Here is a 27,357-nt window from a genome sequence, read left to right as displayed (position 1 = left end):
AGTGTTACTGTGGCGGCAGCTGTTCTGTTCCCATTAAATGAGAACCACGCCGACCCAGGCCAGCCCTCCAGAGACATCTCATTTCTTGGGAAGGGCCATAAAAACAAAGGGCAAGCTAGCGGCGTACCTTCTCAGAGGGCGCCGCCAGCCCTTTCTCCCGGAATTGCTCCTGGGACAGAAGTCAGCATCCTAAAATAGCACAGGGCCACTGGCGTTTGAAGCGTGTGGCCACTGTTGAGAGGCTTGACAGGCAGAATGATCAGAGATTACCTATTAATCGAGCTCCATGGCATGACGAGAGGGCAGGCATCTTGAAAGGGGATAGGCAGTTCTCACTGACCTCCCGGGGAGCCCACTAAGTGGGGAGGGTGTCAGTCAAAAAACAGAGGGATCCAGAGGAGGTCCGGTTCTGTGGACAAGAAACAAAACCTGCTTCATTAGGATTGAAAGCCTGAGTGCTTACGGGGACTGGCCCAAGGCACTTAGGAACTGTTAATAACTTACAGAGGGCCATTACAACGTTTTCCAGGTATTTTTAATATGTAGGTTATATTCTCCACCTACTGGGTGAGTTTTGCATCTTCTCTTTTCTTCTGCAGTGGGCTAAAGCAGTCAGAAGCCGAATCTTGCTACATCAACATAGCTCGAACCCTTGACTTCTACGGAGTGGAGCTTCATGGAGGCAGAGTATGTACCCTTTAGCTCAGAAACCGTTGTATTATTTTTTAATTATGTACGTTTGAAAACTCCCTTGGGGAATTGTTTCCCTCCTGTTATCACAAACAAGATCTTTTAAAAGAGACTTAGGGGCTAGAGAGCTGGCTCAGGGCGTAAAGGCGATTGTTCTTGAGAGGGCTGGGACTTGATTTCCAGAACTCACATGGGGTTCGAAACCTCGTTGGGCACCAGGCATGTATGTGGTGCACAGACGTGCATGCAGGCAGAACCACTCATGCACACAAAATAATAAAACAAATCCAAAAATTATTTTGTAAAGATAGATACTTGGGAAGTTTCTCCAGCTTATCCGGGTCTTTCTTATTGGCTATTGGGTTGATGTTTTTCCCACACTTCAGTGCGTAGGAGGCTTGCAAGCTTTCAGTGGGAAAAAATCTAGGTTTTTTCTGTCTTTTAAAATTTTTTCTTGAAGTAAATATCCAGAATGATGGGCTTGAGGCTGAGGGTGCCTCTTGACTGCAGAGTGCATGTTTAGCATTCTGGGTTCGATTCCCACACCACATGGGTTGGGCGTGCTGGCGTGTATCATGATCCCAGCATCCAGGAGAGAGAGGCATGAGGATCAGGAGTTCAAGGTCGTCCTCAGCCACACTGAGACAGAGGCCAGTGGGTGCCCTCGTCACAAAGGGGGGAGGTGTTCATTTCGTTGGATGCATATCATTGTATTTTGTTCATGCTTAACCCATTGTCACCCTCCCCTGTCCTCCCCATGACCGACCGGATTCTTCCCCTCCAATACTCCCTCTTCTTACATGACTTTAGAAATACGTTTTTAAGTGGCAATTTGCTGAGCCAAGGTTTCTACTACAACTTAAGCAGTACTCAGATTAGAGCTGGTTACTCAAATACAGTAACATGTACATGTTTGTGTGTGTATGTGCATGTGTGTACTGCGTGTGTGTGTGCGTGTGTGTATGGTGTGCATGTGTGTACTGCGTGTGTGCGTGTGTGTGTACTGCGTGTGTGTGTGTATGTGCATGTGTGTACTGCGTGTGTGTGTGGGTGCGTGTGTGTGTATGTGCATGTGTGTACTGCGTGTGTGTGTGTGTACTGCGTGTGTGCGTGTGTGTGTGTGTATGTGCATGTGTGTACTGCGTGTGTGTGTGCGTGTGTGTATGGTGTGCATGTGTGTACTGCGTGTGTGCGTGTGTGTGTGTGTACTGCGTGTGTGTGTGTGTGTATGTGCATGTGTGTACTGCGTGTGTGTGCGTGTGTGTGTGTGTGTGCGCGCATATATGTTGGTACAGTTAGATGCAGGGTAAGCACGTGCCTGTGGAGGCCAGGGGTTGGTCACTCTCCACCTTCATCTTTTAAAACAACATTGATCACTGAACTTGATACTCGCTGATTGGCTGCCCAGTAAGCTCCCAGGACCCACACATGTCTCCACTTAAGTGCTGGGATACAGTCATGCAAGACCATGCCCGGAGGCTAGGGATTGGAACCCTGACCTTCATGTTTACACAGCAAGCAGTCACTGCCTGAGCCAGCTCCCCAGTCCTCTTCAAGTTTAATAGAAGAAATTATGGCGGTGTGATTGTGAGACTGATAAAAGACTGATAAATATTTTACATTGTGCTTAGTTTAGAAGACCAACACATGTCATCTGCTGTGCAAATTTCTGTGTCTGGGTAGACCGTTTCTTCCAATAGTTCCGTCACCCTGGGGATTATCACTTAGTCACTGAGCACCTAGGTGGTCAGTACATGGGCTCAGCACTGGCTGTCTTAGTCACATGTATTGCTGTAAAGACACAACCATGGCCAAGGCCTTATAAAAGAAAACATTTGTTGTAACTCATGGTTCCAGAGAGTTAAGAGTTCAGTAGGGAGCATGGCTGCAGTCAGGTATGGCTCTGGGGCGGTGGCTGAGAGCCACATCTTGATCAGCAAGCAAGAGGCAAAGAGTATGTGAGAGCTAACTGGGAATGGTACAGGTCTTTTGAAACCTGAAAGCATGCCCTGCCCCAGTGACACACCTCCTCCAACAAGGCCCCGCCTCCTAATCCTTCCAAAACAGTTCTACCAACTGGGGACCAGGCATTTAAATATATAAACCTGGGCAGGACATGGTAGTGACTGATTTAATCCCAGCACTCGGAATACAGGAGGATCTCTTGTGAGTTTGAGGCCAACCTGTTCTAAACAGCGAGTTCCAGGACTCCATTGACAGACATTGTCTCAAAACAAACAAACACGAGGTCCATTCTCATTCAAACCACCACACTGACTCATCATGTTCAACATTTTAGTGCTGACACCCTAACATCTGCCTGTCATTGGCCTCCATTGCACCCACAAAGAAACGGTTACTGGGCTGGGGAGAGAGCTCACTTCATAAAGTTCTTGTTGGAAAAGCAGGTGGACCTGAGCTTGAACTCAGAACCCATGTAAAAAGCCAGGCCTGGTGATCTGTGGAGACAGGAGACCCCTGGGCCACAATAGACTAGCTTCCCTTTGTAATGAACTTCTGGCCTCCATACTCACAAAATCCACACGTGGGCCTGCGAGAGCACATGCGGTAACACACACACACACACACACACACACACACACACACACACACAGAGACACACACATATTAATTAAACGCCAGCTAGAGGCTAGTCTTTGTTCCAGGTGTTTTCCTAGGAGACCCTCGATCTCATTTTAGGATCGTAGAAACCTTCCCAAATTGGTATTCTTAATCATCTCCAATTACAGATGAAGCCTATGGAAAATGATTAAATGATCCAAGCCTTTTTTTTTTTAACCTGTTTAAAAATCTACACTGCCAGGCAGTGCTGGTATGTGCCTTTAATCCCAGCACTCTAGAGGCAGAGGCAGAACTGGAGGCCATCCTGGTATAGAGTGAGTTCCAGGACAGTCAAGGTCACACAGAGAAAGCCCTGTCCTGAAAAACCAAAAATAAAAAAATAAATAAAAATCTACACACTGTGTTTGAAGCTTATAGAAACATTCGAACTTCTTTGTCTTCTGTCCCTTGACCTCTCTAACATGGGTCATAAAAGGGGGGAAATATATTGGCTCTTGTACATTGACAGCTTTGGAATGTAACTGGTAAGTTTTGGCCCCTTTTCAAGTTTTTTCCCCTTGATAGAATATTTCCGAGAACCTAGTCAGTGGCAGAATAGGAGTTTCTGTCAACACCAGAGTTAACCTTCTCGACCCTCAGCTATCAGGGAAATGAACCCCTCAGGCTAGCAGACTGTGTGCGTACCAGTTCTTGGGAGGTTGAGTGAGGCAGGAGGAATGTAATAAGGTGGAGCCAATCTGGGCTACTTTATGAGTTCTAGGCCAGTCTGCATACATCTGAAGACCCTATCTCAAAAGAAAAAAGAAATCACTTGGTGGTTAAAAGTACTCATTGGGGTTGGGGATTTAGCTCAGTGGTAGAGCGCTTGCCTAGCAAGCGCAAGGCCCTGGGTTCAGTCCTCAGCTCTGAAAAAAAGAAGAAAAAAAAAAGTACTCATTGCTCTTGTAGAAGACCACTGTTTCCCAACACCCACATGGTAGCTTATAATCATCCGTAACTCTACTTCCAAGGATCCAAGGCCTTCCTCCGACCTCTGAGGACACCAAGCACAAACAGGGTCCACTTACATACATGCACGCCTAACATTTGCACAGAAAATAAAATGGATAAACCTAGTTTAAAATACACAGAGCCATTCCGGGATTGGAGGCAGATGATCCGCTGAGATCTAACCTCAGTCCCTCCAGTCGTTAGAGTATTGCCTTACACCTGGCGGTACTGAATGGACACTCCTGCATCCGAGTAGCTTGGTACCACACAGAATACTTTTCAGTAGAGTTCTGGAATGTGCTTGGGTCCAGACTTCTCTTCAGGTAGCTCTTACCACCCAGTAACTCCCCATCCAGTCTTGGCTCCTTCTCCATACATAGCTTCATGCTTTTCCCATGTGACTTGCTTATTGTCAGAAGTTCGAAGGTGGCACACAGCTTTTCAGTGCTTCCAAGAAAAAGAATCATGTCACTAATGCTTAGAGCATGGTGGCCAGAGTGGGTCACATGATCTGTTCTTCCTGCATCTGGGGCTGATGTGAGGATTTAGGAAGTAGCTAACTGGAATAAACTAGTTAACTGGAGGAAAGGTGCCCACTGAAAGACAATAGAATGCCTGACAGGATTGAGTCCCAGCCCACCAAGCCATTCTCGCAATGCCATTGGCCGATCCATTCTTCCTATACTGTGGTGAGTGCTTGCGGCTGCCTTTTTCTTCACTGCTCATTCTGGCTGGCTTTGCCTACGTGTGGGCTTTTAGCCCGGTACCTAGTGCGAATACTCAGGACTTCCACTGTGTCAACACCATCTCTCTGTCCAGTCTCTGTACCTCCCCTTGTTCTTTTGTTGCTCATAAGTGAGGGCCTAGCCCCAGCAGAAAGTGAGCGTTTGTTACACCTGCCGAGTGCCAATCCATATTCACAGATCTGATCTGGGTTCTTCTATTCTGTACTTCCAGCCTGATATGAACCTCTGAGGGGGGTCCCAAAGTTTATATAATGCAAAACAGGCAAGCGAAGGCACCTAAGCCCCACAGGCTGGGATTGGAAGGCCAGCAGTTCACACCCACTCGTAACTGTCCCTGTCCAACGTTTGTACTTAATGACATCTGATTGGAAACAGAAATTATATTCGACTCAAGGAAGGAACTCCGCCTCTTTAACTGCCATTTGCTTATACTTGAGTGGATTTAAAACAGCTTTAATTCTGTTTTCCTTCTGTGTCTGTATAATAGATGGCAGTGCCAAGCACACAAGCCCTTAGCCAGGGTAATTCCATTGGATTCATAAGTAACATTTGTTTCTTAATTGGATTTAGAGTTGCATCTACCATGTGTAGTTTTTCTTTATCATTTCGTAATAGCTAAAGCTTTTTCAGTAATTGAAATTGAGATTTGTACGGAACTGTATGGGGAAGGGGCCTGTTTGAGTCTCTTGTGGCTCCCAAAAGCTGATGGTTGAAAGTTCAGGAGTGTTTATGTGTGACTTTGTGGAGTACATAATCGTATCTGGTAACTTCCTGAACCAGGTATTGTGTGTGTGTATTCATGATGTGCTGTGTGTGTTCATGATGTGCTGTGTGTGTCTGTGTGTTCATGATGTGTTCTCTGTGTCTGTGTGTTCATGATGTGCTGTGTGTGTGTGCGTGTGTGTGTGTGTGTGTGTGTGTGTGTGTGTGTGTTCATGATGTGCTGTGTATGTGTTCCCTTTAGAAGAATTGGGTACCAACTACTTATTCGTAAGTGGCTGCTAAGTGAGGATTTTTCCTCTGTTCAGTGGCATTCCCCCTCTTGAGCGGACGTGAACTGCTATTTATAAAAGTGTGGGTGCTTTAAAGTTAGCAGACTAACACACTGTGAACCTGGACCCTTTGTTTCCCCCCACCAGGATCTACACAATTTAGATCTAATGATCGGAATTGCGTCTGCAGGCATCGCAGTGTACCGAAAATACATCTGCACAAGTTTCTACCCTTGGTAAGTGCAGACACTTCATATTGTCTGAATCATGCTATAAAAATACGCCGAGCAAAAGTAATGCTAGCTCTAATTTTAAACTTTTATTTCTGAAGAATGGCTAGAGCTCCACCGCGCTCCCCCCTCTCCCCTCCCCAAACCTCCACTCCTTAGTCCTCCAAGTCGAAAGCTCTGACCTCTGAGTTTGAACCATGTTTGGCACTTGGAAAAGTCACCTTTGGTTTTCATTAACTTCCCTCCAGCAGTCGTCCTGTGGTTGGGCGAGTTGGCGGATAAATGACACGAGGCAGGTCTTGTTGTTGAGAAACCATTTCTTCCATCCTCTTGTATTTGTATGGAATCGATCCTAGATTCTGGTAACCCTGAACTTGCAAATAGTACTGAGTGTGTGTATGTTGCTTTTTTTTTTTTTTTCCTCCTCTGCATGCATGCCTGAGGTAAAGTTGAATCTATGAATTATGTCCACTGAGCGATTTATACTGTAATGAAAAGTATATAGATATGATCTCTCCCTCTTAAATGAGTTAAGGCCACAGTATTTTCAAACTTGACCCCAGGCAACTGAATCTGTAGAGAAAAAGCCGAGATGGGTAAAGGGAGACTCGATTGATTTGTGTGTGTGTGTGTGTGTGTGTGTGTGTGTGTGTGTGTGTGTGTGTGTGTGTTTCAAGATGAGTTTGCGTTTACTGTACCCAGGCATCGGATTTGGGGGAATATTACACCACCCAGGAGATACATTTTAATATATGATAACATAAGCAGGGGTGGCGCTGGTCGAGGAGATCGAGTGCTGGAGGCTACGAGAGATACGGAAGTGCACACTTGCCAGGAAAGGCGGCCCCACCGGAGGAGGCCTGGGTGGCAGAGCTGTGACAGGCCGGATTCGACGTTTAGGTTTACCGCTGTTCCTCAGTTTGACCACTTAGAACTTCACAGACGGAGGCAGGATGACGTTTATCACAGCATTATTTCTAACGGGGATAAAAACCTATAAATAAAGCTATAGGGGCATTAACAGTGATAGCAGCTGTCATATTATTGAATATGGGCAATATCCAAGTCGCGGTACCCTGTATTTTACTTATCTCACTTAAACCTCGAATAAGCCATTCTTATCCCCGACTTCTCAGCAGGGAAAGCTCTAGAACAAGGAAGTTTGTAAGACCTGTCAGATTCATGCTGCTAATAACGGTGCTCTCGGAATTCACATCCAGTTTGTCACTCCAGACGTGATTTATTCTACCACTAATACTTGTGTTAGTGGGGACATAGATAGGTTGTATGCTTAGAGACACTGGTTTTCAATCAATTTTATGTTCCTTTACTTTTCAACAAAGCATGCTGTGGTCCTGCTTAGTTTTACCACAGAGTCAGTGACGATAAGACCTTCTTGAGCCCTCACTGGAAGCAGGAATCGCCAGCCATGACTTGGCTAGCTGGGGTGTAGCCTGCAGAGTTCTCTGGCCTGCTCGGAACAAAGGACCAGGCAGTGGGCACAGGCCTGATTTTCTCTAAGTGCCTCCAATCCTCTAGTAACCCAGATGCCCCTGGGGTCTAGCTCTATCCATGGCTGAATCTATAAAGATCCCATAAGCAGGTTCACATTTAGAGGCAAATTTGGATCCTTTAAGGATAGCTCAGATATCTGATAAGGGCATCTCATTCTGGATACCCTTAAAGATATCCAGAAGCCAAAAAAAGTCACAAAGCAAGTTTGTAAAAGCAGAAGCCTTTGGGGCAGGCAGGAGAGGGCGCACCTTCTCAGGGGCTCTTTCTGGTGATCTTGGTTTTTCAGCTTCAGACTGGCTCCTGTTAAAGTCTCTGATGCCAGTTCTGTGTCACTTTTCATAACGCTGTGACACAATGATTAAAGCAGTAACTTAAGGGAAGCAAAGTTGGCCCAGGGTTCAGAGAACCCAGTATGCCATGCAGGCGGAGCACGGATCCTTGAGTAGGACAGAGTGTTCAAACCCATGAGCACCTCAGACTCCCAACTATAACAAGTGAAAAACCTCAGAGACCAGTAGAAAGGCCAGCCCTGGAGAGTAAGCAAGGGCAGGGTACAGAGGGGTCCAGAGCCTAAACAAGTGATTCTAAAGAGGATAGGCTTTGGCCTCGGAGTACATTCTAGAAAGAAGGTTCAGAGAGTGGGTATCTCCAGGAGCAGGGAGAATACAGTGGTCAGTCCCGGGTAGATGGTTGATTAAGGCTAGATCATGCCATGCCATGGCCAGTGGTTAGGGAGTGACTTGGCCACGGAGAGCCTCACGGTACACCAGAGAGGAGACTTAATCGCTGGTGCTCTAATGAGAACTAGATCTTCCTGCACGCGGCGGTCACAAGGATATGGCTGTGTGCCTCACTTGGCGCCTGACTCCTTCATTGGGCTATATGTGTCCAGGTTGCAGTGCCTACTGTCTTGTTCTTTCTGCCCCTGGGACCTGTCACAGGACTTGGTCCCTCTAGACACACAGTGTCTAGTTCCTGTGACTGAAGGGCAGGAGGCAGTCCAATCAATGTAGGACCCTCAGTCTGGAGATGAGATTTGCTCGAGTGAAGAACACAAAGGGAGAGTTTAAAGCGCTGAAAACAGAGCCCTCTGAACCAGGGAGCCAAGCAGGGGGCCCCCATATGAAGCTGATAGCACACAAGCAGTCTGTGCCCAGCAAGACAAGGGTGGGAACTCACACACTGATGTAGCTTCTCCAGAGCCCTGTGAAATAGGAATTCCTGTTCGTGCCCCTCAGCATGGACTGTATGGAGGAGACCTCGTCACCTCGGGGTGTAGCATGCTCCATCATGGCCGCCTCAGAAGAACAGGCCATAAGAGCCTCTGATCTCACCTGACTAGCCTGCAGTCATTCCCAAGAGTCACTAGTTAAATAGGTATATCTGTTAGTAGATTACTTATAATAGGTGTTTGTTTTTAATGCATAATGCAAGTGTGCTGGGTGGGTGGGTGTGTCTTTCTGTCTTCCACTGGGGAAGTATCACGAATATCTCAAATAAACTATCACGTTGTGTACTCAACGTCTCAGTTCTAGAATGCTCTTAGCAAGGTCTTGATGGGATCCTAGAGAATAGTAGACCTCCTTTCTTCCCCCAGTACTGTGTGGAGTGTAGCAGCTTGTCATAGTGAATAAAGTCCGTTTCAAAGGTGAGCTTGTACTCAGCTTGGTGGCACACATTTGTAATCCCAATACTGGTGGGTCAGAGTGGGTAATCTCCAAGGTTGCTGGCCTAGCCTCATGTCATTGGTGAGCTCTGGGTCAAATGAGAGACAGACCCTGCCTCAGAATGAGGTGGACAGCACCTGAGGAAAGACACACACACACACACACACACACACACACACACACCCCGGTTTCATTCACCAGTATTCCATAGTCATGTAAGAACTTGGCGTGCTTACTTCATCTAAATTGTCATAAGACCGTACTGAGAAAGGCCGTCTTGGGCCACCACTCAGTATATATCTAAGGGTCCAAGATCTAGGCTTCGGAGGCTGAGCCCCAAGCTCAGAGCCTGGCTCCAAGCTCCCTTTTCTAGAGGATAACTGAATACTATTCTGGACTGTTGCAAAACCCCATGGAGGCAGTGTTTGTAAAGCCCTTGGCAGTGACCTGGTATATGAGAATATATTTGGTGATGACCAGTGCCTTTTATTCTGTATTATGCACACGTGGCTGTTAAGTAACAGAGCTGGGGTGCAACCCAGGCCTGTCCTCCCTGTGCTCCACACTGCCCTCAGCTGTCTCCCCCCATGTAGTTACCAGCTCCTGCAGGGCTTCAGTGTCACAAAGAGACTGAGAGCAAAGAATGCGCATGGCCGGCACTCCTAGCTCTTTCAAAGCTGCCTCCCCATCCAGAGGCCCCGTGGAGATCCGGCTCGGTCAGCTCCTTGGGTTCGGCCAGGACATACTCCCAGCAACCCACCGTCGTCGTCGGATCATGAAATAGAGGACCCATGCAGAAGAGGGTCAGCCGTAGCCCGGCCGAGCCCCGATGCCTTTGTTCGATTTGCATCTTGCTTTATTTTTTGTGCTATGCGTGGCTTTGTTCTGCTTTGCTCTTTACAGGGTGAACATACTCAAAATTTCTTTCAAAAGGAAAAAGTTCTTCATACACCAGCGGCAAAAGCAGGTGAGTTCTGTCCCCACTTGCTGTGTTTGCTGTGTTGCTGGGGGTAGATTGTCCCACTGTCGGCTCCTCGGGAATTGCTTTCTGGGTCTTAGGAAGGAAAGACTGGCCGTCACTGTGGTCTTCAGACCCTGTGGTCATCTCCATGAGTCAGTGGGCGCCTGTGTGGAGAATGGGCTTGCTTTGTAGTTAGACTCTAGGTCTAGGCTCTGCCCCTGCCCCTTAACAGATGGACACTTCCTTTCACCCCCTCTAGCCCATATTACCTTGTTTCTAGAAGCCCAGGTAATGAATGCCCACTTCTCAGGGAGCTGTATGGATCAGACAAAAGGGTCCAGGCTGGGCACCTGGCAGGGAACAGCAGGCAGGGTCCACACGGGTGAGTTCCGAAAGTGATAGCTTGTTGCCGACTGGGTCTTGCAAGAGGAGTCGGCAGATCCTAGACAACTCTGTTTGTTTGCTCAGCCACGGCAGAAGTAGACTCAGTAAAGAAGCCAAGATTCCCACGGCCTCACAGTGAAAGAGCTGGAATTTGAACCAAGGCGCCTGCCCTTTCCACACCACACCCTGTCTTGTTATGCTGCATAGTTGTCACCGACTGTCCCCGTGCCAGTGTCCCAACAGTCCCCTAGACTGGCCCCACAGAGAATGGGCCCTTAGAAATGGGATCACTGAAGCTCACAGTACCAAGGACTGGAGCCTCAGTTGCCTGACGGCTCCCACCTCTACCCCCACCCCCACCTCTAGTGCTAGGGGGTGGATCGGTGGTACCAAAATGTATGTGGAATCCTAAACATAGGTAGCCTGAAGGCAAAACTCCGGACCCAATTGCTTATTATGTATGAGCACTGGAATTTATTCTGGAGACTCCTCAGGATTCTAGCATCTCCACTTCCTGTGTGGTGGAAGAGTAATCTTCAGGGAAGAGATGTTTCACAAAGCTGAGGTTTAAGTCATCAGGTGGTAGCAGCGAGCAAGCCCTCTCTTGAACTCTAAGCAGGTTTGAAACAAGAGTGACTGTGAAGGACCCCAGACGGTGAGGAGACGTGAACTCAGACGTGTTCCTATTACCCCATCCACAGGGAGGGCTCACAGTCCTGCTCCAGAACATTCCTGGGACATTGGGGTGCATCTGAGGCATCTGGAAGCCTGCCCCCTTCCTGTCAGGTCTTCCCTGGCTGTTACATGCGGACAGCAAGCCTGACACATTTTTACCACCCTACGCTTTTACAGCGAAATCTCTACTCTTCTTCTTCCCAGGCTGAATCCAGGGAACATATCGTGGCCTTCAACATGCTGAATTACCGATCCTGCAAGAACTTGTGGAAATCCTGCGTGGAGCACCATTCGTTCTTTCAGGCAAAAAAGTTACTACCTCAGGAAAAGAATGTTCTGTCTCAGTACTGGACTCTAGGCTCCAGGAACCCCAAAAAGTGAGTATACTTTCGGGAGACCAGCCATGTTATCCTGAGATAGTAATGTGTGCTGGTTGCCCCTGGCTCATCTTTGGGCTGAGAAGCAGCACTGGTGCTAGACTCCAGACTGTAGATCCCTGAATGCTAGCTGAATCTCTCCTTTTACACACACACTCAGGTACATGCTGTTTTCCCAGCATTAGCTTCTGCCCCCTCAACTCTGCTGTCGTCTGAGTTCCCAGACAGCTAATATTGCAACTGTCACCGCACCCTGCCCAGTAAAGGACACCGAGTGTCATTCTGGTGCTGACATGTTAGGCTTTTCACAGCTGGAGGCCACTAAGCCAGCCCCTCCCCCACAATATTAATCCATAGGGCACCCCACAAAAAAGAACAGAGGTCTCCAGAGTCAGGTGACTTCAGAATGTATTGCCTATAATAGTTACAAAATAGTAATTATATCTGACATTTACCTAGTGTTTATAAAAGAAAGGCACATATTTAATTGTATTTAGTTCTTGTAATGAACCTGAGAGATAAATGCTGCAGAAATGATATTCAAAATACTTAATGGTTAGAATAGTCAAAATAAATTTACACACACACACATATGTATATATGTATATATGTATATCATATGTTCATAATATCTTTTGGATCTCTAAATTAACTATGGAATTAAAATACATATACTTGTGTGTATGTGTATGTATATATTATACTGTGGAGCATATATATTATATAGTCTGTTTATTTGTTTACTCTAAGCCAGCTTTGTATAAGAGGCAGCAGAAATTGTTCATCAAGTTGCTAGAGTTTCTAAACCATTTGCTGGTAACTGCGATTGATTATCATTAATGTGGCTTTTTGTAAGTGAAGATCAAGTATGAGCTGTTGTTTGTAGGAGATTTTGTAAGAATGTTCTAGTGGCTTTCCTAGTACATCTTAGTCTTTAGGTAAGGTAATGATTTAGTAAGTGGCAAATTGCCTCTGGTAGGGGTGGTATTGTTTCTTATCAACCAAGAACAAACGTGCCTTTAAAGTGTTTAGCTCTTGGTTGGGGATTTAGCTCAGTGGTAGAGCGATTGCCTAGCAAGCTCAAGGCCCTGGGTTCGGTCCCCAGATCCGGAAAAAAAAACAAAACAAAAAAAAGTGTTTAGCTCTCGTCTTTCTGTCTAGTGTTGCTATGCATTCAGTATTCTACTACTGAACAGGCCATAAGAATATTGCAGTAGGGGCGCCTGTAGAGGCTTGTCACCACGATGCCACATGGAAACTGAATCCTCTTCCTGCATGGTGGTCCTTCTAGCCAGCCAGAGGCCTCAGATGAGAGCTGTTCCCCAGTGAGGTACAGTCAGCCACCAGCAGTAGCCCCACTGTCTACAGAGGGCTGAGCTGCTGCTGTTTCACAGCGCCAGCACTGACAGCCCAGATAGCCGCAGCTAGTGAGGCCGTGCACCTTGGTCGAACACTCACTGGGTCATGCCATCCTGGGGGACTTCCCCGATGGAAGTCATGCTGAGCACTCAGAGCCTGGCATCCCTCACGAGGAGCCTCAGGAACCCGGCATGGGCGGCAGCAGCCGTAGCAGCTGAGCAGCTCCATGTCTGTGAGAGTTCCGGAGTCAGATGAGGTACGTCAGCAGCAGGTCAGATCTGCAGACTGATGGGTACAGAAAGTCAGGTCGAAGAAACAGAAAAACAATTTAGCATGAAAATGAGTGTAAGGCACAGAAATACCGGTGAGCTTCTCTGCTGGGCACAGCTTCCATGCTGCAAATGGGTCACGTAAAGAGGGATCTCACTACCGTCTAGTTGAAGACGAGATGGCATGCAGTTGGCAGGGGGCCTCCTTATGGTTGATGTGTTTGTGTGGTCCCCAGCCAGATGTTAGAATGCTACTCTTCCTGTGTTCATTGGAAGGAAGCCGTTTTCTTCCAAATAAGAATTGCCTAGATTCTCCAGGCAAAAGGGAAGGTGGCATCCGAGGGACTGAAAGGGTATATATTCCAACACTGTGTAACAGTTCAAATTCTTCTTTCCCTTGAGTTCTAATGTGCTGCAAACTTCTCCCCTGCAAACGGCACAGGGTGCTGGCTGGGTCCTGCTCCTCTTCTGTGCCATAAGAACCCCTATTTTGGAGCTCACAGCAACAATAGTCTATTATATCTCAAGGTTTGTGTATCAGGAATTCAGGAAGGGTTTCCCGGGGACTCTTGCCCCATTAGATCTGCCCTGTTACATAGGGATTTTGCGACACACTGTTTCAAAGCAGCCACTTTTAAACCTCCGTATAGGGTCATTTGAGGAATAGAAGGCAGTTTGGGGTTAAGTCATCAGGTTCTTACTGGTACCATCTTTTAGTATACTGTTTTGAATATATATTTGACTATACATAATACTTGTAATTTTGACTCTTAAATTGTTTTTTTTTCCACTTATTTATTTATGTGTGGGTGGTACGGGGGAAAACACATGCCTGCCATGGTACACATGTAGTCCAAGGACAACTTCTGGGAGTCACTTTTCTTCTGTCCTGTGGGTCTTGGGGATTGAATTCAAGTCATTACACTTGGCAGCAAGCACCAAGCTAAGCCGTCTCCCCAGCCTTTATCACTTCCGTTCATTTCACAGATGAGGAAACCATGGTCAGCTCAGCCCTAGAGATAAATCCATAGGTCTGTGTTGGGCCCTCTGGTAGGTTCCATGAAAGAAGAATTTTTCATTATTTTCCAGGGACCATGGAACAGTTCCAAATTTCTATTAATAACCCATGACATGTGCTTCAGGAATTTGCCACATTAAGCCTCGGAGCCTTGCTGCCTGCTGCCCTTACTTTAATTTACAGCCGTAATCAGTGGTCACGTGGCTTCTGATATAACTGACCTCGGGGAAAAGGTCTCCTAGTGAGGCTGCACTGAACTTCGATCCGAGTGACGGCTGCATTCATTACTGTAAACTAGAACCTGAATTTCGTTGGATTTCTTTGTTCTGTTGCTTTCGTCAGTTGGTCTTGGGGCATATGGAAATATATGGAATGTTTAAGACATTTTGAGCATGGTGTTAAATTAAAAAATGCCAGAACTGTTAGTACTAACCAGACTTTAAACATTTGCTAAGGCCGTCTATTCCTCAGGATGTCGGTTCTCTTAACTATAAATAAAATTCAGAAATACCCTTCAGTCAAAGGATAGGACCTGAAGCTGTTCTAAGCACATCCTCTGCTTCTCTATCAAAGAGTTCCCAGTGACTTATGGCCGCCGAATCTGGTGGCCAGGGTGACAGAGGTCACCTGCAAGGGTGACTGCTTTTGTTCATGCCAGTGGGAGGCAAGAGAGGTAGAGCCATTGAAGTTATTGGAGCTGTGCTGGTCTGCGCCGGTCTGACATTGCTTCTAAGCCTGGGAGCCTTGGAACAGTCTAGAAGCAGTTCAACTATTTAAAGTAGTAGAAACACAGAAGCATTTCCAACAAAAGACCTACAGAAAATCCAGAACAAGAAAGGAAGTCTGGGACCAACGGGGTCAAGGCACTTACAGCCGAGCCTGACGGACTTGAGTTCAATCCCCTGTCCCACATGGTAGAAAGACAAAACTGACCCCTGCAGGTTGTTTACTGAGCTCCACAAGTACACCGTGGCACACCCTCACACACGTTTATACATTCATATACACTCTTACAAAAGAAATAAATCTAATCTTTAAATATTTGAAAGGACACTCTGCAAGCTGACTGCCTCCACCAGTCATAGCCGAGCTGGTCTGAGCAGGGCTGGTGTCATGGTGATACTAAGTAAGCGCCTTCCCCGGGGAAGGCGACACTTTATGGATGCTACCCTTGCTTTCTTGTTGGACAAGTCAATGTGGTCAGCGACCCTGCATCTGTTTTTCAGGTCTGTAAATAACCAATATTGCAAAAAGGTGATTGGAGGGATGGTGTGGAACCCAGTCATGAGGAGATCCTTATCGGTGGAACGGCTAGAAACCAAGAGTCTGCCTTCCCGGTCGCCTCCCATCACCCCCAACTGGTATGTCCTCTTTTATGCCGTACACCAGCAGATGCCTTCTCTCTTTTAAAAACAGAGTGGCCGTTAGATTCTTCAACAGGGATGGCCTGCAGTCGGCTTCCCATGTGTGTTCCATGTGTTGCAGGAGCCAGTTCTGATAATGCTTAAGGTGGCCTTAAAATCATAATAAGTCCATCTAAATAATGTTATCTGTTCATGAAGTACATTGCGATAGTCTTTGTGTTGAGAACCTAACCCTTCTGGTAGCTGGATGTGGTGGTAGATACTTGCAAACGTAGCATTCAGGAGCCTGAGACAAAAGAACAAAGGGTTCAAGGCCAGCCTGGGCTACGTGGGCCTAACCTCTCATAAATAAATAAGCAAACCACAGAGTTACCCTGCTGTGCTAGAATACTAGATATTACCCCGCATACCTAACTACACTCTTGAACGGCTTCTTTGAAAAATTAATAAATTGGGATGGCCCTGAGGGCATAGCTCAGTGATAAGGTACGTGTACAGCACGTGCAGACCCTGGTTTCATTCTACAACCCTGCAAAATGAATAAATCATAACACTTGGCCTGAGGCCTCCTGAATTGTCTGCCTCAGAATCATGGCATAGGGTGGCGTCTTTAAGCTCTAAGAAGTCCCAGGGTAAAGACATTAAAAGGATTAAGGGTGGAAAGATGTGAGGCCCTCGAGGTTCTAAGTTTACCTCAAATGGAATAATGCATGAATGCTTCTCCTTATGCTTATTTCAGAGAAGGATCAAGCGAAATTTTCTATTCCTTATTTTAATGGTCCGCAAAGGCTTCTGCCGTTTTTTGCGAATGTCACCTTAATAGCTGAGCATCCGAGAGAGGAGAAGTGAAACAGGGAAAGATTGTGCCCTGGCTCCGTAGGAATAGCATTGTGGCTTGCAAGACAGGTGGACGTTTCCTAGCTAGGATCTAGCTAGGATTAAGGGATATGGGGAGAGAGACCTGCTAGGAAAGGACCTTCCACAGGGGACTGCATTCCTGGGCAACGGTGGTGATGACGATGGTGACATGTGTGCTGTAAAGAACCAGCTTAGTTTATGTGCAAACTTGTCAGGGAGGCAGAGAGAGCCCTGGGTGAGCTCCAGGAACTAGCAAGGTTGGATGTGACTTTATCGCTGGCTTGACTCTCTAGTGCTAGGTCTTCTCCCAGGAGTCACAAGAGCCACCTTGCTTACACAATGGACACACGGTATTGATTGTGCAGGAACAGGGCTGACTGTAAGTCCCCAAGAATCCCGAAGAGAGTATGAGGTCATGTGATAGAGGGCCTGACACCAGGAGCAGTCTCACGTGCTCCATTTGGCTCATTCTCAGGGGCTGTAAGTACAGCTGAGGTCCAGAGATGGTGCTGGGACTTATCCGAGGTCGCCTGACTACTGTGTAGAACGCTGGTCCCCATCACATTGCAGATGTTTAAAGAGGAGAACATTTTAAAAAAAAAAAAAAACAAGAACCCAAGCATCTCTGGTCTATAGATGTCTGGAAAGTGCTTGCTGTATGAAAAGGAGGACTGAGTTCAGATGCTAGCATACACCTGAGAAAGTAAGACTTGGATGTAGGTGCCTGTAATCCTATGCTGGGAGGCAGAGATAGGAGGACCGAAGGGACCAGTCAACCTAGTGGGTTGATAAGCTCCAGGCTCCATGAGAGATCCTATCTCAAAAAATAAGCTTGAGAGCAACAGAGGAAGACATTTGACACTAACCTCTGACCCTGCACATCCACATGAATGGGCAAAGAACCCACGTATACGCGTACACATACACCACACATGCACACCATTTTTTAGATCAGCTATTTCTTGGATCAAGTGAAACTCAGTGAGAAGTTAACACTGCCTTCTAAACCTGTCATTGTGCATTGTTGAGTTGATAGGAAAAGTTCAGGATGGCTTGTTATGTCCTGATTCTTCTAGGAGAGTAACTCACCCTTAATCAGTACTCACTGACCAACGGCATCAGCCAGGCTAATTCTTCCCATTTCTAAGCGCAGACTATGGTCTGGGAGCCACACCACTTAACCAGAGCTGCCTGAGACCTGTGCCGTTCTGGCTGGATTCTGCTGGAGTAGGGATGACCTCACTGGCTCCGACTTCTATTTGTTTTGGTTATTTCTGGTTCTCATTAATTCCTCCCGATGGCCCTTAACACTTAATCCCCTTCATGCTGGAGTTATGGGTGTGCACTGCCACACCCAGCTCTGGATCTGACTTTCTAAGCACCAGTCAGGGTGTCCGAGGAGAGGCCAGGTCACAAGGTCAGCTACCATTGGGTCAAACCTCTGGGCCCTGCCCTTCTCCCCTTTGCAGGCGAAGTCCACGGCTCCGCCATGAAATCCGCAAGCCCCGCCATTCCTCCGCAGACAACCTGGCCAATGAGATGACCTACATCACAGAAACGGAGGACGTGTTCTATACCTACAAGGGATCCCTATCCCCCAAAGACAGCGATTCCGAAGTTTCCCAGAACCACAGCCCACACCGGGGGTAAGACTTTGTATCTTTCTTTGTATCTGCTTTGGCCTGTAGCGTTTGCGCAATCAGGGGTGCTGGTTGACAGGGGGCAGGATCTGGTGCCTGAAGCGAGCTCCCAGAGATGCTCTCTTGAGATGGAACATAAATCCTGATGTCTGTACAGGGGACAACCTGTGTGTCAGAGCTCAAAGAAGAGCAGGTACCGCTCTCCTAGAACCTGCAGGTCTTGTACTACCCTGCCTGCCCGGGGCCCAGGCAGAGCTTGGTCTGAGATATTCTATATAGCACAAGTACAGACTCACAGACATGCTTGCCCTGATTCCTCCTCTACGTCACGTGAGCTTGACCACCATGTGACTTAGTCATCAGGACCGTACTGAATGGTAGGCGCCTTCTCAGAACAACCGTATGCCTTTGGGTTTGTTTCCTGTTCATTTTAATACTGTAACGAGAAAAACAAAACAACACAAGGTTACCAATGGCTCAGCAGGCAAAGGCATTCATTGCTGGATCTGTTGACCTGAGTCTGATACTCTCATGTTGGAAAGAGAACCAACTTCTACTAGTTGTCCTCCGACCTCCATGTGTACACACACACACACACACACCCCACCACCACCACCACCACCACCCCACACACACACAGTTAAAAAACGTGAAGACATTGTCAAATGTTTGTCAAGGACAGTTTCTTCTCAAGCCTTCTGCGGCCACCCTATTGTTGTTCAAAACCAGCGAGGCAGTGTCCTTCTTCCTAGTGTGTCTTACACTGTGGGACCATCGAGCTCTGGTCTTTCACCATTCTGAATAATATTCACTTGTCACAGGCTTCATGGAGTCTAGGCTTGCCTCTACCTTGCAGTGTAGCTGAAGATGATCTTGAACTCTTGATCTTCTTGTCCTCTCCTCAATTGCTGGGGTTACAGGCACGTGCCGCCACATCTGCTCTTCCTAACGAGAAGCTCCCCCGCCCTGCCCCCACTGATCAAGGCCAGCAAAGAGCATGTCTGTTCTGAAAGACAGGCTCAAGTCTTAGTTCTCCAGTTACAGTGTGCATCTGCTCCCTTTCGCCTGATTATCAGAGCTCAGAGCTGCTCAACCGTTAGACTCAACTTTTCTTGCTTCCCCAGACCCAGGTCTGTCTTGCTGTTCATTCCTCACCTTTTCGATTCTGTCATACCTGGGTGTTTGGGAATAAGCTATCTCAAGTCATATTTTGAAATAGGTGAACGGTAGATCATAAGCCTTATCTTTGAGTTAAATCATGATAGGAAAGGGTAAGATGTTAGGAGGTCAACCTTAGCCATTGGATATTCGAACTGTTAAGTCCTAAGTGATGGTCAAAACGAAGAAAGGTAATGTCTCCCTATTGGAGGAGGATTAGCAAGCAGGCACTTTGGCAAATCTATAAACGATTACTATCGAAGCTTCGAGGCCTCACAGGCATTAAGCACATCCTGCATGTGTTACTTTCCCAGGTGAATTGCAGGCCTCACAGCACTTCCGTGCAGGGGTCCAGTCCACTGCAAGCATGGTCTTCAGATGAGGCCTTCAGATGATCTGCATTTTTAACACCTCTGTTGAAATGATCCCCTCGGTCATTATTTCCTTGCTTATGATTGAAACTCCAGGATTCTTCCGTCGAAGTGATCGCTCTCTGTTCCTGCAGCTTACCGCCTGCCGCACTGCCGGGAAGGCTGCAGTTGGTGGTTGAAAGTTGAGCTATGAGCAGATCAAGGAATGCAAAGCAAGGAGTGTGGGAGACGGTGTTTAGAACCAGTCTGAGTCCTCCATGGCCTCCAGACTCTGTTACTTTGGCACAAGGAGAAAAGGCAGCTCAGGGACCCTCATCCAGGGGCTTGGGGAGGTCCTCATGTGCTTTTCCTGCTGGTGGCACTGAAGAGCATCTAGGTTTTCACTGGTCAGGGCAGCAGCCACCCACCACAGGCAAGCTTTAAGCCAACTGAAATAAGGTGTGTTCGGCAACTAGGAAATACATGTGTATTTTCAGCATTGTTGAGTCACGTGGACCACCCCACCATATCTGTCAGCAGATACTGCCTGTTCCCATCATCCCAGATTCCTCCCGGGATGGCTCTGCTGTTCATCAAAAGTAAAGCAAACAGTCAAGGTTAGGATCATCACCTAGCTTAATAGTGGTGTGCTTGATAGGGTAGCGGAAACCTCTGAGAGCCTTTGAGTTTCCATGCCTCCCATGACTAAGACCATTGTCTCTTGTCCTGTGACACTCGGACCTTTTAAAAGAGCTCCGTTCCTTCTGAGCTCATCTTTAAACATCCTTGCTTGTTGTGGAGAAGGTTCCACAAAATAGAATCTGATAAGGCTTCAGTTTAAGGTTCCTCCAGACCTGGGTCAGTCCTGTGTCCTCTGCCTTCACTGTCACACTGTGGGGCTGGCTCTGTGGCTTGGGAGAGCTGTCAGGGTTGGGAAAGGCATGGCCTCCACAGATTTTTCCCGCTGTTTTACAGCCACGAGGGATGTTGGCATGTCTAGGTTTCACAGGCAGATCTGCAGGCTATATCAGGCTGTTCACATTTAAACTCTTGAGAATGAAGTACAATTTAAAGTCTGCTTGTCTGGGCTCTGTTGACTTCAATGATTTTTTTTTTTTCTGCTCTGTTCACACTGCTTGCTGATTCTCTGAATGTCTCCATGAGACCTTCTCTGGAAGGTGACTCCCAGGACACTTTTCCTTTTTTGCAGCCCAGGATTTGGAGAAACGTGACATTGCAAAGGGACTCGGTGACAGCTCTGAGAGTCTGTTTTGTGGCTAGGCTTCACAAGTGATAGACGGTTGGAAAATGAGAACCCAGATCTCCTTCCTGCCATCAGGAACCCCTCCTCACTGGAGGGAAATCATTCTCTTCTGGGCTTCTTGGAGCCTTTAACATCTAGGGGGAAGGGGAGGGTTTTAATTCCCCAAGCAAGAGATACTGGCTGGTCTGAACTTAATTGTGAAGAAACTCAGCCCTGTAACATTGTATTTACAAAATGTTTAAGAAGCATTTGACATGTTTTGTGCAGCAGATTTGTGCAAAGAGTCTAAAAGAAGCATTCTGTCAGAGAAATCAGAGGAGGAACGAGCTCACAGACAGTGGCGAGGAGGACTCTTTTGAAGAAGAATTAAGTGTAATGTTCTGTGCTCATTCAAAAAAGAGAAGAAAGAGAAAGAGGTGGGGGGGAAGCTTAGCCTCATCACCACCCCACCCACCCTCCCACCCACCCCACCCCCAGTGCACAGGGAAGGAACATGGTCCTGGCAGATGAGTCACTTGCTGGTTTGTTCCATATTTATAACAGTGCTGCAGAGTTTATGATTATAGTTTTGAAGCCTTGGCAGCGTGCTTTGTGCCCAGGCAGGCTGGGCGCTTTTGTTATTCCCAGCGCTGCTCTGAACTTCTCCTTGCTTCCGGGGGGAAGTTGCGGTGCTGGCAGAGAAGCAGCTTTTCTTCATGGTGAAAACAAAACCCAAAAATTCCTATCCCCTCCCCGAGATACAAGGGAGGAGGTGCATGCTAAGGAAGAGCTCACCCTTGGTGCCGATGCTGCAGGAGACAGGAGTCAAGAGTCAAAGCATTTGTATCCCAGAGACCGTATTGATGTTTCTCTTTCATCGTTGTTTTGGTGGGCCACCAACATGGTACCCCAGAGTCTTCTCTTCCTGTCATGGTAACTTACTGACTGGTTACCTCTTTCCTGAAGGCCTCTCCTCTCCTCTTGCACAGAACACAAGATTACTCTTGCGTTCATTTTAAAATGTGTACTTTGGAAGGAGCCTTGGGATAATCTCTCTCCATCTACAGCCAAAGACGGGGAGTTCCTATGGCTCAGCTTTTAGGCCCCTGGGGTTTGTGAACCCTACCAGTGACGGGCATCCCAGCAGCGTGGTGATCTGTTGTGCCGTTAGGCACTCGGATTGTTGGTAAAGCGGACCCTCTCTGCCCACGTGTTCTGCAACCACAGACTTAGTCAGCTGCATGTCCAGTGTCATGAGCTAAACGTGTACAGATTTTATTTTTTCTTCATCAGGATGGGGCAGGTGTTTGCACAACCCTGACACTGAATTGGGTACTGTAAGTAACCTTAAAGATGATCTTTAAAAACACAGGAGGGTGCACATAGATAAAATGAAGCCGTCAGAGCATTTTATATAAGATACTTAAGCATCCACCAGTGATGGATGCTGTCTTGGAACTGCTCCCCAGGGGAGACTGAAGGAAGGTTGTATTTTTCTCAGACTATGCTGCACATCTTCACGCTGGCCTGGCATGCCGTCTCCTGCCTCAGGCTCCTAGAACACACGCCACATTGCCTTCCAGTACTCCTGGCAGCTCTGCCTACTCTCCATTAAGCAGTCTAGTTCTTTCTGCCACTTTTTTCTTTTTCCACTGTGTGTAGGTAGGGTGGTGGCGAGGGCCTTCATCCCTGAGACAAACCAGGCCTGGGGGAACACCCACAAGAGCCTGGAACCTCCCCACCTAGTCTCTGCTCTTCCTCTTTGTGTCTTGGGAGGGACCACTGTCTCAGAGCCACCCATTGTACCTGCCGTACCTCAGTCTTCCCTGGTCCTGTTTCCTTCTGCCATTCTCATTCATGTGGTGGGACCCCCGACATCTTTTGAATGAGAGAAAGCATCACATGTGAGCCTTTTCCTGGGGACCGGTACTGTTTCTCGTCTCTCCAACATTGCAGCTCTTCAGAAAATATGATTCTCTGGTGGATTTTGTCACTGATGCCTGTTACATCTGTAGTCCTCCAATGTCTGACAGTCTGTCTCTGCACCTTCCCACCCCAGGGGCTAGGGTACGCCTGTGGGCTTTGGCTGCTGTTTCCTGGAGGATAGAGTCAGGTCTTTTCGTGTTGCCTACCTCCTGCTCAAAGATGGCTTCTTGCTTCCTTCACCCCTTTCTCAGTAGCCTCTGTGAATCCCCCACTCCATGGGGTTGTGTCTCCTCCCTACAACTTGAACCCCCGAAGTTCCACAGGGAGCTCTGACCAAACCAGAGAGAAGGCCATGGCATTCTGACCTCTTGTTTCCCGGCATCCTAGTGTTCTGCTTACCCACCTTCTCGTCATGCCAAGTCCTCCTTGAGTACTCTGCCCATCCACCCTGAACACTAAGCACAATGTCATTGTTCTCTGAAGGGATGAACTTTAGTGTGCAGGTGAAAATTAGGTCAGAAAATTAGCCACTTGTTCGTTAAACCACCCTAACCCTAACTCTCCAACCCTACTTAGAAGACGGGGTGTGGGGTGTCCTAGAATATGTCAGTGTTTGTAGTGACTGCTATTCACTGTCTTAAGAGAGAATTAAAATGTTTTAAGATTTACTGTATTGTATGCATATAAGTGTTTTGCCTGCATGCATGTATGTGCGCTGCATGTATGTGTACTGCATGTGTGCCTGATGCTCACAGAGTTCATAAATAGAGCATCCCCTGGAACTGAAACTGCAGATGGTTATGGACCACCAACTGGGTGCCGGGAGCCAAACTCAAGTCCCCAGCAAGAACAACAAGTACTCCTATCCCCTGAGCCATCTCTCCAGCCCCATCTCCCCTGTTTTAGCAAGATCAGGGGGTTTGTTTTGTTTAGTTTTTATTTTTGTTTGTTTTATTTATCTTTTTGAGACATGGTCTCTAACCTTGCCTATCTTGGACTTCACTATGTAGACCCATCTGGCTTTAGACCACAGTTTTGTATTAGGAAGAAGAAGGCACTTTGAAACCCTGTGAAATAAAAACTCATGAACTAAAATTTTAAAATGTAAGGAAACAGGATATGTATTGATATCATTTTATGGAAAGTACTTTTTTTTTTAACCACAGGCTTGGGAGGTGACGACCAGTAAACCTTCAACCTTCAGGCCATATTCTTCTCTTACACATATCTGTTACCACACTGGTCTCCCAGTGAATATTTTGTTCAAATAAATTAAGACCGTGAATCATTGTATGTGAATAGGTACAGATTTTATATTTAGAGTAGTCTAATTTAGGAGGGGCGGAGGAGAGGGTAATAGCTCAGTTCTTGCTTACCATGTGAGAAGCCCTAGGTTCTCGACACTGAAGGAAGAAAAAAACAAAACGAGAAAACAAAAACCAACCCCTGTGCCCAGTTTTAAGTTGCTACTGGACAGGGGAATCATTTAAAGAGCAGTCTCTAGCAAGGGCCTGGGGTAGAGGGTTAGCGAAAAACAAAAGCAGAGGTGAGAATGTGTGGAGTGTGTGGAGAAGCCGGCCTCGGAGGCTTTTGCAGACTGCTATGCTGGTTACAACAATTATCAGCGTATAGGCCCTACTGGTGGATTATTCCATAAATGGTGGTCTGTTTCCCAGCAACTTCAGATTAGTGGGCCCCAGGCAAAGTCCCAGCTAGGAAGTCAAGGCAGAAAAATCTCTTGAGCCAGAAGTTCAAAACCAACCTAGGCAACACTTCTCATGTTAAACCAGAGTAGCTCTACACACACACACACACACACACACACACACACACACACCGTCAGACTTCAAAGCAACTGGGGGAGGGGCTGTTTTCAATGGTCATCACCACCCCTAAGTCAGATGTGATTTTATTTAGCCTAGATGAGAGAGCATGGGTAGCCTCAAGACTTTTGCAGAGATGCTCTGGTTTCAGGACCCCATGGCAATCTCAAGATGCCTGCCCCTAACTTCAGTGATCTTTTCTCTGATAATGTTAACCAACCGGCTTATTAACAAAAATCTCCTTTTTCCCCACCATGAAGGAGTCTGTCTGAAAACAACCCAGCCCAAAGCTGCCTGACCCAGAAGTCATCCAGTTCTGTGTCTCCATGTTCAAATGCACCAGGCTCCTTCTCCCCAGATGGAGTTGACCAGCAGTTCTTAGAAGACTACCACAAGGTGACCAAAGGAGGCTCCATCGAGGAAGCCAGCCAGTACTACTGTGATAAGGTGAGGGGCCTCCGGGCCTGGTTACGCTCGCTTGTGACTCAGTGACTCGCTCTCGAGGCAGAAGGAAGCGGTGTAAACAATACTCTCATGTGTCTTCCAGAATGACGATGGCGATGGCTACCTAGTCCTGATCCGGATCACACCAGATAAAGAGGGAAGATTTGGATTTAATCTTAAGGTATGCTGTGAGCCTCTGGAACTTCCTTAGGTGGTACGAAGTGCATTTTGAATTTCAGTCAGAAATCTGCTTCCTTACCTACATTGCATTAAAAAACAAAACAAAGGGCTGGAGAGATGGCTCAGGGGTTAAGAGCACTGGCTGCTCTTCCAGAGGTCCTGAGTTCAACTCCCAGCAACCACATGGTGGCTCACAGCCATCTGTAGTGGGATCCGACGCCCTCTTCTGACACACAGGTGTACATGTAGATAGAGCACTCATACATAATAAATACATCTTTAAAAAAGAGAAAAACTTTTCTATTTTAGAGGGCTAAAAACCGGACTTTTATATGGTTGCTCAGCTGCCTTGTGTTACGTACATGTTATGTGCCCAACTTTTGCAAGACGATACTAGATCCCTGTCATCCCAGTGAGCTCTTGGAGTAAGCAGAGCATAGGGACAGTTGCCTTTAACCCCATCATTTCAGAGGCTAAGACTAAGAGTTTGAAGCCAGCCTAGATTGCATATCAAGTTCGAAGCCAGCCAGAGAGAGAGAGAGAGAGAGCTATGGAGATCTTATCTCAAAACAGATGAAGCGTACGACAGCTGTAAACACATCTCACAAATGAACCCAGCAGCTCAGAGAGTTGAGCGTGCAGTTGCACACTACATGCAGCCACATCCCGCCCAGGAGGGGTTATCTGGAGAACTCTGCTAAACTGAGACGGGAAGACAACTAGCTCTTCAAGTCTCTGGGCCTCCTTGCCTAATGAGCCCCTCTAGGCAGTGGCTGCAAACTGCTGCCACCACCCAGTACCCATCTGTTTGTGTACATAGCATTATTGAAACAGGTGCTGCACCCATTCGATTATAGCCTCAGGACCCTCTTCCCCACACAGTTTAATATCTAGTGAGGAAGCATCTAATTTCCCTCTCACTCAAGCCTACCACCGCCCTCCCTCACCCACTCCCACTCCTGTGCTATAGTGCAGGGAGCAGACTGCCCCAGCTGGCTACCAGCCCTCTAGAGCTCTGCTCACACAGGGAGCATCCCAGTGCACATGGCCCTTCCTGAGGTCTAATTCCAAAAGGGGTCACTATCCCCATGATTGGTCCTCCTGTAAAACCTTCCTGAACTAGAAGGCTCATACATATCATGTCTATATATCTTTGTTAGCAAAACTACTCAAGTGTTCTGTCTTAGGTTTTGTTTTGTTCTCTTTTGCTTACTTTAAAAAATGTTTACAGGGAGGAGTGGATCAAAAGATGCCGCTTGTGGTCTCGAGGATCAACCCAGAGTCCCCTGTAAGTAAACTTATTCCATGTGACTTTCTGTGTCTGCTTCCCCCACCTACATCAAACAAGTTTCCATTTCTATGCCCCATTCCTGGATTTTGTTGGGATTTTAGTTTTTCTTTGATTGGTTGGATGATCGGCTGTTCTCTTGGTTTGATCGGTAGCAGGGTGTATTTGTATTTGGTACAGACACAGACAGAGATAGAGAGTGGGATGCCCGTTAACTGCAGCCACGCTGTGCAGTGTGGTGGGTCCCTGAAGCAGCAGCTCCATGTCATCTGGGGCCTTGTTATACACGCAGCCCTTCTGGCCCCAGCACAAGTACAGGCCCAGGCCCTTCTTGGATCTGTTTGTTATGGGATCCTTGGATGGTTTGTGTGCACATTTAACTTTGAGAAGTACTCGTCAAGGGAAGGAAACCGAGGCAGAGTTAGCTTTCCACATAACTGCCGTAGAGGTCCTTCACCTCTTTCTGTTGTTTTTTGTTTTTTGTTTTTGGGAGATGGGAGGTGTTTTGTCAAGACAGGGTTTCTCTATGCAGTACAGCTCTCCTGGAACTCACTGTAGACCAGCCTGGCCTCAAACTTACAAGACCTACCTGACTCTTTCCCCCTGAGTGCTGGGATTAAAGTCAGG

The 27,357-nt window shown here is 47.2% G+C and overlaps 1 protein-coding gene and 1 long non-coding RNA gene across 7 annotated transcripts in view; one reads left to right on the top strand and one right to left on the bottom strand.

The window, feature by feature from the left end:
• Ptpn3 (protein tyrosine phosphatase, non-receptor type 3) overlaps window positions 1-27,357 on the top strand; it is a 118,898-nt gene that overhangs the window by 56,921 nt on the left and 34,620 nt on the right. For 5 of the 6 annotated variants that reach the window (XM_017593736.3, XM_001059757.6, NM_001100754.1 and 2 more), the window contains exons 9-17: window positions 600-687; window positions 6,149-6,237; window positions 10,317-10,380; window positions 11,638-11,810; window positions 15,683-15,817; window positions 18,148-18,324; window positions 25,079-25,265; window positions 25,366-25,443; window positions 26,674-26,730. In XM_017593736.3, the coding sequence (XP_017449225.1) occupies window positions 600-687; window positions 6,149-6,237; window positions 10,317-10,380; window positions 11,638-11,810; window positions 15,683-15,817; window positions 18,148-18,324; window positions 25,079-25,265; window positions 25,366-25,443; window positions 26,674-26,730 (1,048 nt within the window). Of the gene's footprint in view, window positions 1-211; window positions 530-599; window positions 688-6,148; window positions 6,238-10,316; window positions 10,381-11,637; window positions 11,811-15,682; window positions 15,818-18,147; window positions 18,325-25,078; window positions 25,266-25,365; window positions 25,444-26,673; window positions 26,731-27,357 lie in introns of those variants that run through there. The other variant, XM_008763740.4, reaches the window with a different exon arrangement.
• Window positions 9,879-10,876, bottom strand: LOC108350978 (uncharacterized). The gene is made up of 2 exons (XR_001837963.2): window positions 10,644-10,876; window positions 9,879-10,538 (listed from the first exon to the last, which is right to left on the bottom strand). It is a non-coding gene; the product is annotated as an uncharacterized LOC108350978 (long non-coding RNA).

Source organism: Rattus norvegicus, chromosome 5 (assembly GCF_036323735.1).
Source record: "Rattus norvegicus strain BN/NHsdMcwi chromosome 5, GRCr8, whole genome shotgun sequence".
Lineage (NCBI taxonomy): Eukaryota > Metazoa > Chordata > Mammalia > Rodentia > Muridae > Rattus > Rattus norvegicus.
The sequence above is the reverse complement of the archived record's forward strand: the minus strand, read 5'-3'. Positions and strand labels throughout refer to the sequence as shown.